Source organism: Sturnus vulgaris, chromosome 11, assembly GCF_052056855.1.
Source record: "Sturnus vulgaris isolate bStuVul1 chromosome 11, bStuVul1.hap1, whole genome shotgun sequence".
NCBI lineage: Eukaryota > Metazoa > Chordata > Aves > Passeriformes > Sturnidae > Sturnus > Sturnus vulgaris.
The window spans coordinates 16261611-16275000 of NC_142253.1; the positions used below are offsets into that span (position 1 = coordinate 16261611).

The window sequence follows — 13390 nt, forward strand, 5'->3', positions numbered from 1 at the left end:
ACAGCAGCAATCCAGCAGGCAACCCAAAGAGCCTCTGTCAGAGCCTTCCTGGGAGTTCTTGAGTGATTTAATCTTCATGACTGTGGTCACACGTGCAAAAATACAGAGAGAGGCTGGGGGATAGCTCAGGTTTCTCTCAGAGTTACTGTTATCCGTGGTTAATGAGATTAATCGTGTTCCTAATTTCTGCTTCTACCTTGTTTAGTGTTATCACATCTGTGTTAATTTTCATACTGCTGATTAGTGTGAAGGTTAGGAAAGAGAACATCAGACTTAGATCTTCTCAGTTCCTTCTGCCACATCCTGCTCCAGAAAAGCTGTGACATGGCTTACTAATGTTGGTACCACTGCCCTGCTGTCCCACACAGCAGAAGAGGTGATTTTTATGGCAGTTAGAACTGATAAAGCACTTGGAATAACATCTATATTTGCTCTTTCCTTTTCTTTCTGTGGAAAACTTGTGTAGAATGTTACTGTTAGTTAGGTATGCTGTAGAGGAGTTTTGGGTTTTTTTAAAGAAAAACAGAGGTGTAAGACAAAAATATAGCAAAATATAACAGAAATGGTGTGGGATAACATATTATTGGGAGGAGGGGGGATTGGGGATGGTTAAAATGGAGCTTAGGACCTGTGACTGTCAGTACTGGGAAGCACGTGAGAGGTCACATCCTGGCAGACATGTCCCAGCCCATTCCATGGCCATGAAAAGTGCTGGGGTATTCTGGAGGTATTGCTGCATCACAGTCATTGCACAGAAGAACATCAAAGGTAAGGAAGTATGACTTCAGAAAATATAAAGAGTTTTTTGTGATGGCCATAGTTCTTGTGGAAATCTGTGTCTCAGTGTCAGGCTGGCCCCAGGACAGCTCTGAGTCCTGGACAGGCAGGATGTGTCCTCATTGTGGGAGATTTCATTATGGCAGGTGGCAAAACTGCTATAGGCTACTTCTCACAGTTTTAAGTGCTCCTTTATTTGCTTTGAATCAAGGCATAAAGATCTTAGACATCTGGAAGATCGAAACTGTAGTCTTGAATTTACTTTAGTGTTCTATGAATAGCTGAGGTCATGGCAGAGGGAAAGTTTGATTGGCTGAAGATGTGAGGAAGTGCCAGAGTATTTGGTACTGCTGGAATTTTCTTACACAGCAAGGTTTCACGTTTCACAAGCAAGGCCCATTCATTTTGTTCAGCCAAGGAGCCAATATAAATTACTGAAGCCAAGTCAGCTGACTCCTTTTTATCAGAATTTATGAACTCGTGGCTGGCGGGAGTGAAGTTTGTGTTGATGGGAGGGGTTTTTGTTTATGTTTTTTTTTCTTTTTTTCTTTTCCTTTTCAAAGACAAACCTCATATCAGACACTTGAGTGAAATTATAAGGTAAGAAATGTCTTAATTTTCAGCTGGAATTTTAGATTTCCTTTTCCTTAATTTGGAAATTTAGGAAGAGTGAAAATAGTGGCAGAGCTAGAGATGATTATATTTTAATCACAGATTATTGTGTCTGGGTTTTGGAAAGGGCTTTACAGCAGGTCTCCCCAGCTGCTGAATATTGACTGCAGGTGTTGAATGCAGTTGTCAGTGCTGGCTAAACAGCATTTTGTGCTAGAAATTGTCATCAGAAGAAGGTATAGGGAGGAGCTGATTTCTAGGCCTTCTTGTATAAACAAGTGTTTGAGGATGGTCCTGTCTGGTAGTAGCATGTTAGTAGCTGTTGGTGATTTATTTTTCTTCTAAAATCTATTTGCAATGTTTTGAATACAACAGGAGCCACATGCAGCTGGTTTGTAGCCTGTCACAACTGAGAATAGCTGAAATCTTACTGTGCCAGTAGGAATATTTTTTCATCTACACAGAACAAGCACAGTATTAAAATACAAAGTAATATTACAGTTCTAGGAAAATACATAGCATGCTTTTTGTTTAAATCTCTGTATACCCCTTGGTATTGAATGTACAGTTGCATATGTTTGGCACTGCAGTTCAAATACATTCATGTAAGATTATCAGAGAATCAGGAAAGTCACTTTTCTCTGTGGGCATTTTGGCTCATTTTTGTGCTTCCTTTTATGTCAAGCTCACGTGTGCAAGGGGATACCTTTGAAATGTATCCTGGGCCCCAGCTTTGCCATTTGAGTTTGCATCCCCTGTATCTCCACTAACATTTATGAGCAAAGACAGCTGACCTTTGCAGAGTGAATGGCTAGTTGCATGTGTAATTAGAGCATTAATAGTGCTATGTCTCATTTATTTACCTCAGGTTGTAGAGTCACAGTGAGTGCCTGGTGGTGATTTGAGTACTGCTACAATAAATAAAATTAAGAAACCACACCAAAGTTGTTTTTGAGAGGCCTGGTTGATTCACTGCAGGAGAGAGGCTTGGAGCAAAATAATATTTATGTGGTGTGTGCTCTCTAGGGATGCAGGAGAAGCAGTAGTGAGCTAAGTTCTCCAGCAGACCTGCTGTATGTCTAGTGCTCAAACTCTTAGCAAAAAAATAAAAATCTCTGTGAACCTATTACATTAGCTGGTCGTGCTTGAAGACAGAGATGACAGTACTCTGAGATCCATAGGAGAAAAGCTCTTTTATTGTTCCCAGACCCTTCTTATATAGCGGGTTTGAATCTCCCAGATATAACATGGGAGTGGTTGGGGTCTTACCACACCCATTTCCCTGGCCAGTGATACATCTGCACTTAGGGCTCAGTGAATTGCCTGGGATCCTTTGTATATGTTCAAATCCATCCTATGTGACATTAACCTGTTCTTTTTATCTTTGTCCATTCTAGTGTTTTTTCCTGTTTTCCCTTTCAAGTGTGTGTAAGGAATTTGAAGTCGTGTGTGTCAGTGGGGAGCTGCTTTCAGCATGGCTCTGACTCCACGTGCAGAGAATCCTCCCTGAGCCCTTTCCACTTTCACTTGTGCTGGCAAGGTCCCAGAGATCTTGTGCAGCTTTTGCAGCTTCCAGGATTAGCTGGGTAGGGACTGGAAGAGTGGAGAGAAGAGGTGGAAAGAGAAGGGACCTTCAGTGCAGGCACTACAGCCCTGACACTCAGCAGGGTGAGGGACAGGATTCGATACCACTGGCAGGAGTGATGGAAAATTGTGCTACTCAACTATAGCTATTATTAGCTTGGAGCAGCCCACCTTTGGGACTGGCTGTCTGTCTGAGCCCCCATGGAGAGGCCAGGGAATGGCAGCTGTGGTGGCAGCTCTGCAGGAATTGGGATGACAGTTGGTTTCAATGAAGCCTCCAAGCAGGTTTAATTTCCAACAGCCGAAGCTGGATTTGAAATAACAGCAGAAACAAGAAGGGTTAACAGATGACCCTCTACCTGTGCCTGCCCTGCTTCTAGCCCTGATGCTTCAGTACTAAATAATTCAAGTGTTGTACTGTTTTCATTTTGGAGGTTGGCAGGAGTGGATCTCCACTGGCTGGGCTGCCATTGCAGGCACACACGTGGCTCGTGCTGCAGCTCTGACAGGCACTGCTATGTGTGAGGAAGGAAACCTTGATTTCCATTCCTTGAGTGTTCTGACACAAAGGATGGCTTTATCCCTTCTGAAGAGACCTGGAAACAGATAAAGATTGTTAACATTGAATTGAAAGATATTTTGGAAATAATCAGGATGTAATAAAAGACGAAATGTCCAAAGCCATACTGGTAGCTCTTTTTTCTTTCCTTTTTTCTTTTTTTTCCCCTTTTCTTTTAGTAGCATAGGGGAGGGAGGGGATGAAAGAAACATTATCCAAGCCTCTTTTTGCCATCTACCCCTCTTGAATAAAGAGTGACTGGAAGAACTGCTCTGCTGCAAATAGTGTCAGGTTTGTGCATCAGCGTGAATTCAGTTCCCAAGGCTTATTTGTAAGATTCAGCATTTTTGTAACAGCCACACACAAAGAGGAAAGCAAGCAAAAAGCCCTTACATTTAGCCCCTTAGACCTTTTATTTCCCAGCTAGAAACATAAATAAGCTAGATAGAAGTGCTTGTATGTCGGTATTGCATGCTGAGGACCCTTAGGACTGAAAATTTCTGCACGTTCCATTTCTGTTTTAATAATGGGAAGATAGCACAGAGATTATAAAACTGATTGTCTTGTGAAGGGGAGTTCAGATTCTGGAATTGGTGCATGTAAGAAAGACATGATTGCAGTGTCAGATGCTGCTTTATTGTAGCATTTGGAGTAGATGAGAACTGAGCCTGTAACACCTCTAATCCAAGCACAGCACCTGTTTGGAACTAGGAGGAACTGCTGAAGTTTAAAATTAATAAAAAAGCATAATGGAGGTCTTAATCTCCTGTGTAGGGAGCAGATAGCAGGTCTGACAGCAATCTGTGTAATCTGGCAGTGCATATTAAAGAGAAAGTCACTGAAAAATGGTTGTTTCCTGTCCTCAGCCTGTTCCCTACCCATGCCCATGGATTTCTTCCTTCTCAACTGTTACAGTTTCAGAGTTCAGAAGGTCACTTGCCACTCCCTGGAGCCCTGAGGTTATTTCCTCTATAGATCAGACCATTAAGGTATGGGGGTTCCTTCCTTGTGTACACCACACTGAGTCAATGGAAAAGCTATTAGAAGATACAGTGTCACTGTTTTTTTGGTTTTTGGTTTTTTTCCTTTTTTCCTATCAAGAAATTCTGCACAGGAAGAAATTCCACAGAGGCAGCCTTCCAAAGTGCAGTTTAGAATTTGCTTGGCAGGTGCTCCCCAGCCCAAGTTAGGCCAATGCCCCAGAATAAGAGTTCAGGCCTCCCTGCACAGCCAAGGCCTTGAACTGGCAGCACATCCTGGAGTGTCTGCTGGCATTGCCCTGCTGTTCCTCAGGAACAGGCTGAGCACTCCCACTGTGCTGCTCTTCCCCCCCTCAGCTTTTTCAGATATTGAGGACAGTTGTGGGAATCACATCCTGTACTTTCTTAGCTTCCATCCATCACCCCTGTTTTTGTGGCCTCCCTGTTTCATCTGCTGCTTTTAGGCAGTGGTTTGGTGATGCTGAGCTCCAGCAAAACTCCAGTTTTGTACTGAGCAGCTCCTGGTGTAAACTGTGTTGTCTGACCACACACTCAGGGAGTTGTGCAAAGGCTGCTGTGCTTTGTGTCATCTAGTCTCAGGAAAAGTTGGGAGATGGAGCATTTCTCTTGGGGTTTGTGAGCTTTTGAAATTAGGCTGCTTCATGATCCTGCCCACAGCCTATTGTGACATGTGTGACTCAGCTGACCGCCTTCAGGGCAGTGACTGGGGGCTCCTATTCCCAAAGGTGCTCTTCTCAAACCAGCAGCACTGGAAAACTGATCTGAAATTCTGGGTTTGTTCACAACTGCCTCTGCACTTTTGTACAATATCAGGGAACCTGGTTGAAGTCTTGTCAAAGCTATTGCAGCAATAGATTTACAGTCACTCTTTGGGCTCAGGAAGATGGTAAAATACCCATTTAGGTTCTTTGCAAGTTTGTGCTATTTAATCACAAGTCTAAAATGTTAGACTGTGTTTCTAAATCATCACCTAAATTTTGCAGAAATTGCTGCTTTCAACCCTCCATGACTTTCATTTTACAAATGTCTATGTCTCTAAAATGTCTTAAAAGGTACAGTTCTGCCTTCCAGTTTTAGACATAAAGAGAAGATTTAATTTATTTTTGAAGTTCAGAAGGAGAAATCCAAAGGTTAACAGTTGGTTGGTATATCAGATGTTACTTGGTATGTGTATCTGCTCTTTATTTTTGAATTTCCCTTTCTCTGCTCCTCCAGGTGTCATCTTGACATGAGTACATTCAATCTTGGCACGAAGAAGTGTACAAAACTTACTTGAAGGGTGGAGAAGAGAAACTGTAGCATCCTTGTGTGCATCAAAATGCTTTGTAAACACTCTTCAGAGAGTGCGAATTCAATTCTCTGAAACAATTTTCATAAACTCTTGGTACAAACGTGAAAAACAGCATCTCTATGCACTGTGCAAGCACAATAGACACAGATGATAGTGCAGTTACATTAGGATAGAGAATGGGAATGTCTGGTCAGTAGCACAGGATAGAGGAGAAGCTTTTGGAAGTGTCCTGCTCAGAAGTGGCATTAATCCAGTAATATCCAAGCAATAAACACTGTAAGGCCTGGTTAGTCCTTGAGAGTGTTTGGGCTTTATTGTGGCATATGTCATTTAATGAACTTTTGAAGAGACCTCTAGGCAACAGCCCAAACTCAGAAGGGCAGAGGGGAAAATCCTGATGGACAGCCCTACTGAGCTAGAACACAGTGGCTGTGAAGGAAAGGCTGCTGAATGGGCTGATGGCTGAAAGAAGCAAAGCAACAGCACTTGGACTCGCTAGTGGGCTCTTTGTCCAAATTGGAGCCATCTCTTTCTTTAGGAAGTTATTTGTGTTGGAAATGAGGCCACAGGCAGGCTGGAGCAGGAAGGAAGAGGCGGACAGTGATCTCAGAGGGGTGTGCTCTGGGTGCACAATGACAGCCCTGCAGAGGGAGGCTGGCTGAGAGGGCAATGAACTTGGCCACAAAGCTCCTCCAGCCTCTTGCTCTGCTGAAAATCTGGAGCTGTGCAGGAGCTTTGGAGCCCGGCTGAGCCGGGGTGGGCACGGTGTGGGACTCCTGCACATTCAGCTACAGAGCCAGCTGCCCTCCTGAGCCCACTTGTCCCCTCCTGCTGCCTTCCTGTGCTTCACAGAAAAACAAAAATGTGCACTCAGCAGAGGAGTAGCTGTCACCCTTTTCCCATTCCTGGCCTGGAAGAGAAGCATTTGCCCACTTTCCAGTCGTTTCTGAGCACTTCCCCAGCATTGTATGAAGGGCTGCAGACCTTTCCTGCCGTGTTACTGTGTCTGCTCTGCTGAAAGGGATGCTGAAGCAGCAAAGAGGTGTAAGATTTTTTTCCCAGTGATGTAAATTGTCTGTATTGAAGTGAATAAGAAAACAGAATTTGCACATAAACACATAAGAAAAATTTGCTGTTTCCCACCCAGAAGTGGATAAAATAGACGTGCTTCCATCTCAGATTCACAATCCCTCCTTACTGTCATTCAAGGCCCTTCCAGTTCCAAGGCACCAATTGTTTATGTGTTCCTCAGGACAGCCCAGAAAAAGTGAAGATGCTGTGATGGATTCTCATCTTTGGCTGGAGAAGGTTTTCTCATCTGGAGCTGATCTCTGAGCCCCAGTGCATGTTGGTGCCAGTTGATAGCAGGGTGATGGTGCCTCACTGACTTTGCTCTCTGCTCTTTCTCCACAGCTCCTGTACGACAACCCCAAAGCCCGCCAGGAGGTGGAGTATCACTGGCGAGCCTCGGGGTGTCCTTACATTGTCCATGTGCTGGATGTGTATGAGAATATCCATCATGGAAAGAGATGCCTGCTCATTGTCATGGAATGGTATGGACCAGCAGCTGCCCCTCTCCAGCCACTGCCTTTGGAGGGATGGAGGGAGTAGGAGAATGTGTTGGCTTAGGTGGCAGCTTGGGGATTTCTCAGCAGCACAAGGAATAATATCAATATCAGGAAATCTCTCATTCCCTCTATGGAACTGATAAGGAAATGTGCAGCTGCTCCAGCCATCCTGTGTGCTGGAAGTGTGAGGAACCTTTACCAGAAAACAAATTTTCATTGTGCTCTCTAGCAATTGTCCTCATTAAAGCACTGACTGATAAATACACCTTTGAAAGATGTCTCTACCAATACGTTCTGCTTTGGTTGTGATCAGCTTCCAACTTCAGATGTAAATCCAATGATCCAAAGTGATCTGTCTTGTAACTATTTTGACTCTATCTTTCTCTATTCTCTCCTTAGTGTCCATTACAACAGTTATTGTCCTTTTTACTGAGGGCAAATTAATAATTCTTTTAGGTGTCTTTGCTTCTTTCTTTTTCTTCCTCTCTACCCTTTACAGGAAACAAGATTATTGTCAGTCTCCCAGTGCTGGCATATCTGATTTCCAATCTTTGTGTGTCATGCTCCCTGTGACAGGGTACATTGAAATGAAAGCATCAAAACTCCCTGGTCTTATTTTGTTTTCTATTTATGCCATACCAGAATGGTTTTCTGCATTGATGCAAGTGAGTGTGATGTTTAGGAAGCACTGGCATAGGAGACAGCCTGTAATCTTTATCTGTTCCTGCTGTGGTTCCATGAGATTATATGGATGCACAGTCAGGTGTTAATTTTGTCCTTTCTCCCAGTATAAGATGGGGGGTTTTGTGTTCTTTGTTTCAGCATGGAGGGAGGAGAGCTGTTTAGCAGGATCCAGGAGAGAGGAGACCAAGCTTTCACTGAGAGAGGTAAAATATCACAAGTTTAATTTTAACGTTTGTGAAAGATTTTTCTTTCTTCTCCATTTCTCTGACCCCTGTTTCCTTTTAGGAATTTTTCTTTTATTTATTTAGAGCAGTGTTTGTTGTTTTTATTATTATTTATCCCACCCTGTGTTAAGAGTGATTTTGTAAAGTTCCTGAAAACCAGGAATTATGAGAATTGGCCAAGTTCAGGCAAAATGTGGAAGGTTTCGAGAAAAATCTTTCTACAAATCTGCTCTGCTTTTTCATTTCTGTACCACGAGAGCGTCTGTTCCTCTGATCCCTGGTCTTGTGCCAGACCACCTCTGCCATGATTAGTGCAGCTCCTGCTGTGATCTCTCTCTGGCTGTCCCTCAAACAGCATCACTGCACACTGTTGGGTCATGAGTCTAATGAGCAAATCACATCTGATGAAACATCTCTCCTGTTCGAGGGTTTTAAAGCACTACTTGAAAGGAAGTGTTAATTAACCACACTGCAAACAAAGCTGCCTGTCTGTAGGAGGGACTGAGCAGGGTAAGAGCTTGCACTAGGCTAGTCTTGCCATTTTTATTGTCTTTGCTATTTGTCATTGACAGAGGACCACAGTTCTGCTTGACCATGGTTTGCCTTGCCCCCTCACAGCAGACAAGAGCTTGTTTCTGCTCAGAGTAAAACCATTAATGTTTGTAAGGTGATAGTGTTTGTAACTACTGGCCTGAAGAAATGATTAAAAGCAGAAAAATACACTCCCAATCTTGTAAATTATTGTGACTTATTTTGCAGGTCTGGTGTGGAGGCCAGTCTGTTCTCTTCTCCTGTGTTTCCTAGCCTGGGATGAATCTTTTTTAGTCCTATAAGAGACTTGTGCAGGGAAAATGAGCATTTTTAGAAACTTTATTTCTTCTACTCTAAAATATGAATTCCTGGGAGAAAACTGGTTCCATGAGCATTAGCCACTGCACTCTACTAAAAACATTATTTTTCTACATTATATGGCATTGTATACATTATAAATGCTTACTCATAAATCACCTGGTTAAAAAAGAGCCACCTCCATTCTTTCCTGAGGTAAATGAGCCCTGTGCCACTGGATCCCCCAGGTTCACTGCCATTTTATATAGCCACAGCTTCCCATTAGGACCAGGAAGAATAGGAGTGTTTCTGCATTCTGATTGTCCTTGTCTTGAGATTGTATAGTTTCAATCTCAAGTCATGTGAAAAAGGATTCCAGGTTGCAGAACCCAGAGGGTAAGGTTGAAGTTTCTATTGTTTCCCTGTCAATGGAGATGTGATACAGTGCTCACATGGGAATGTCATTCCTCCCTGCTCTGAAACCCCTCCCTGTGTAACTGAACCTTTCCAGATTCCCAGAGCACTGCTGTTGCAAGGCAGCTCCAGCACTAGAATTTCCCACTGGGGCTATGTTAAATTTTTGAAACTTATTATTTCAAAGGTGGCAATTTGGGCTTTGCTGAATAGAACTGTTGATTTTTTTCCTCCTGATGAAAAACTTCTAAAGACAGTGACGAATTAAGATGTGACCTATCCTAAAATTACTGTATTGTTATGTTGCTCTATTTTTAGAAAATCTGATAGATCATCCTCCTACCCCTGAACTAGAAGCTGAAAAATTTTTGTCTCAAAACAACCAAGGATATGTCCTGGACAATTAGAGATAAATTCTGGTTGGGGCTCCTTTCTTAACAGTTGCTGCTTGTGTACCTGCTCTGCTCTTGCTGCTATTTTGGTGAGCAAATGAAGGCAGAATTTCCAAGCTCCTGAGGAGTCTGAGCTGTTGGGCTGCAGTGCCTGCTCAGGAGGAGACTGAGCAGCCGGGCACTCGGGGGCTTGGTGCCTGCAAACCCAAAACACAGCTGTTAGGGCTAATTTTAGGGTTTCTCTAGGCTTGACGCTTGCCCCGTGTTCCAGCAAGCTGTTTGTAAGCCATAAGCATTCCCAAGCATGTCCCTGAGTTACAGTGGGAATGTTAATGTGACCTTTCTCTAAAATTGTATTTATAGAGGCCTCTGAAATAATGAGAGACATTGGGACAGCCATCCAGTACCTGCACTCCATGAACATTGCACACAGAGACGTCAAGGTGAGGCCCCAGGGTGTGTGGGCTGGGGAATAGAACTTATGGCAAGGAAAAACCTGGGCAGCAGTGATTTTAACAGAACTGGGAGTGCAGTCACATGGTCAAAGTGTCCCTGTTCCTCTGCCAATATGAGAAAGGATTTGCTCACTGGTTTGCAACTAGTCCAAGGTTGGAATATTCATGTGTGCTAATGCCTTCCAGTTGTGTACGGAATGCAGAAAAATCTCATGATAGTCAGATGCTTAAAGAGGTACTGCCCACTTGCAGTCCATTAATTAGCAAGAAAATAGCACTGCTTCAAGTGAACCTATAACTTATAGATGCCTCTGTGTACAGTCTTTGCCAGTTCTTAGTGCTTTCAGCATCATACTTGCATTAAAAAAAACCAAACAAACCAAAAAGAACCCCACAGATACCCCCAAAGAGGTAAAATCCCCTTCAGAAAAAGGGGAAACTTCTGGGAGGAATAATACCAATTTCATGCATCTAACCCACTTCTATAAGTATGTGAATATTTGGGAAAACAGGGAGATCTCAGTTACTGCCAGTGTTTAATGAGGTAAGATTTGAAGCCCAATCTCGTTGTGGGGGTTTGGCAGAGTTTGCAGGGTTGTATTTTGTGTTCATGCTCTGAAGTGCACAGCACAAGCAAAGCCAAGCTCGCTGCACCCCAGCATTCCCAGTGCAGGGACACAGCAAGGGATGGAATATGCTGGAGAGCAGGGCATGTAATGACAGACTGAGGCATCAGATCAATTCCACAGCTCTGAGCTGGTGGATTTTCTACAGATGTTTGTGTGTTTAGCTGGAGGGAGAGCTGGCACATCATGGTTTCACCAGGGGGTAAACTGGGAAACAAGTTGAACTAATTGCAGATAATGGAAATACCCTGTTATCCCTGTTCTTGGGCACAAGAGCTTGCATTCCCTCTCTGCCACTTCTGCCTGTATGGAGTGTGGAGCAAGAGTGGAATTAAGTCAGGTTTCAGGAGACAGAGGAGGGGGGAGCAGCAAAGGGACTGTGTCTGTATCAGTTAATTTTGATGGAGCTGTGTCAGTTGCTCATGGGGGCTTTGGCTGAGGATTTCCCTTGTCCTGCCCCTTTGGGATCAGATCAGTCATCACACAGATCAGTCCCAGGGAATTCAGGGAACTGGGAGAGGTTCAAGAAGCCAGACTGGACAAGGTCTTTTAGTTTGTTCTCCCAAATACCTTGCTAAGAAGGATGTTGATGCTTAGTCTGAGAAAAGTACTGCATGTTGGGAGGGAACTTTCTGTGTGTTTGGTGGGGTTGTGATAGAAGTAGGAAGACCTAAATGTTGGTGGTGAGTTTGACTTGTCAGCTCATTAGAGACATCTCTTCATTGTCCTGTTTATCCTCTTCTGGCCTTCCAGCCTGAGAACCTGCTTTACACATCTAAAGACAAAGATACCGTGCTCAAACTCACAGACTTCGGCTTTGCCAAAGAAACCACTGTAAATGCACTGCAGACCCCCTGTTACACTCCTTATTATGTGGGTGAGTTACCCAAAGCACATTTCTGCTGTGCTTCAGTCATTCCTTCCCTTACAGGGGGTGGGAAATCTTCTATTGTGGATGTAATGTGAAGTGTTAGCCTCCAGGATTTAAACTGGGATCCAATCCAAGCCTAGTCTGGTTCCAGTACAGTTCAGTGCTCCTGCTTTCTGCCTTGAAACAGAGGAAACAGCCTTCACAGGAGATAGAAATGAGGATAAACAAGGAGAGAGAGGGAATTCCTTCTGATTACACTTGAACTAATCCTGATGTTTCCTCTGAATGATGCAGTAAAAGCCATAATTTGAACTGAGCTCCATGATATTTGTGTGTTTCTCCGCTAAACTTTCCATAGTTTAAATTAATGCAATAAGAGAGAAGAGTATTGCCTCAGCTATAAAACTTCTTTAAGCTGGCAAATTGAGGAATTAGTAATAAAGAACCAACATGACTTAATCGCAGCAGAATTTTTCCTTCATTTTGTCCAAAGCTGAAGCACTGTGTAATGAATGCCACAGCAGACTGTCCTTTGTGCACTCATTTTAGTCTTGAGTTAATAGTCATTCATCATGTGGTTTGACTGGGGCAGTCCATGCTTGGAAGTTCTTTTCTTTGCTGGGAAAAGGACTTAATTTGTTCAAAAAATTACTTCTCTGATTAAAGTTTGTATAGTTTTCTGTATTGAAAGAGACTTATTCCCTGGGAGCAGATAATCACATTAGCAATTCTCTTTTTCTGATGCCTTCTTCTGTATTTTTGTAAGCTGGGTTTAGTGATAAAATGTTAAGGAGTTTACACACGTATGTTTTTATGCCTTTATTTGTATATAAACAATCTGACATTTCTCCTCTCAACACCTTTTTATAAACCAGCATGATTGCTCATATCTTTAAAGAATAATTTTCCTTACAAAATCAAGCTCCCTGCCAGTTTACCTGCCCCATGGGAACGAAAGAAAATCCCCTCTAAATGTATCTCTGTCTAATTTTGTTACTTAGTGGAAAAAATATAATGCTCTGGAGGCCAAAGAAAAATACAGTGCCCTGTAGCTGCTGGAGCTAAACACACCACCCAGGTATCATTCAAAATTTTATCACAGCTCCAGTAGGGCCTTTCTATTCTGATTGCTGGAACATATGCTCCTGCCTCTTTCAGTGCAGTGTCTCCCTGTACACATTTAGCTGTAGCTCCTTCTGCTTTTTGGTAATCTTAGTACTCCCTTGAGCAGAAAGACACCAAGGTGAGGAGTAGGGCATTTTTCCAGCTCTGTTCCTCCTTTTTAAAGCTACTTTAGATGCCTTTAGGAACTTGTCAATTGAAAGTGCTACCCAGTTCCTGCAGTGAGTTGCATTTTTTTACTGCCTCTGATACCTGTTGTTGAAGTGTGCTGCTCCTTACGAGGTGATGGAGATGAAGAGAAGTACCTGGCACTCTGTTTACTTGTGGTTTTAATCTTCCCCAGCCCCAGAAGTCCTCGGTCCTGAGAAGTATGACAAGTCTT

At 43.1% G+C, this 13390-nt stretch overlaps 1 protein-coding gene across 1 annotated transcript in view; it reads left to right on the top strand.

The window, feature by feature from the left end:
* MAPKAPK3 (MAPK activated protein kinase 3) overlaps positions 1 to 13390 on the top strand; it is a 45460-nt gene that overhangs the window by 23631 nt on the left and 8439 nt on the right. The window contains exons 2-6 of the mRNA XM_014869695.2: positions 7238 to 7377; positions 8215 to 8279; positions 10298 to 10377; positions 11769 to 11892; positions 13352 to 13390. The exon at positions 13352 to 13390 is cut by the window's right edge and continues 37 nt beyond it. Of these exons, the coding sequence (XP_014725181.1) occupies positions 7238 to 7377; positions 8215 to 8279; positions 10298 to 10377; positions 11769 to 11892; positions 13352 to 13390 (448 nt within the window). The remainder of the gene's footprint in view (positions 1 to 7237; positions 7378 to 8214; positions 8280 to 10297; positions 10378 to 11768; positions 11893 to 13351) is intronic.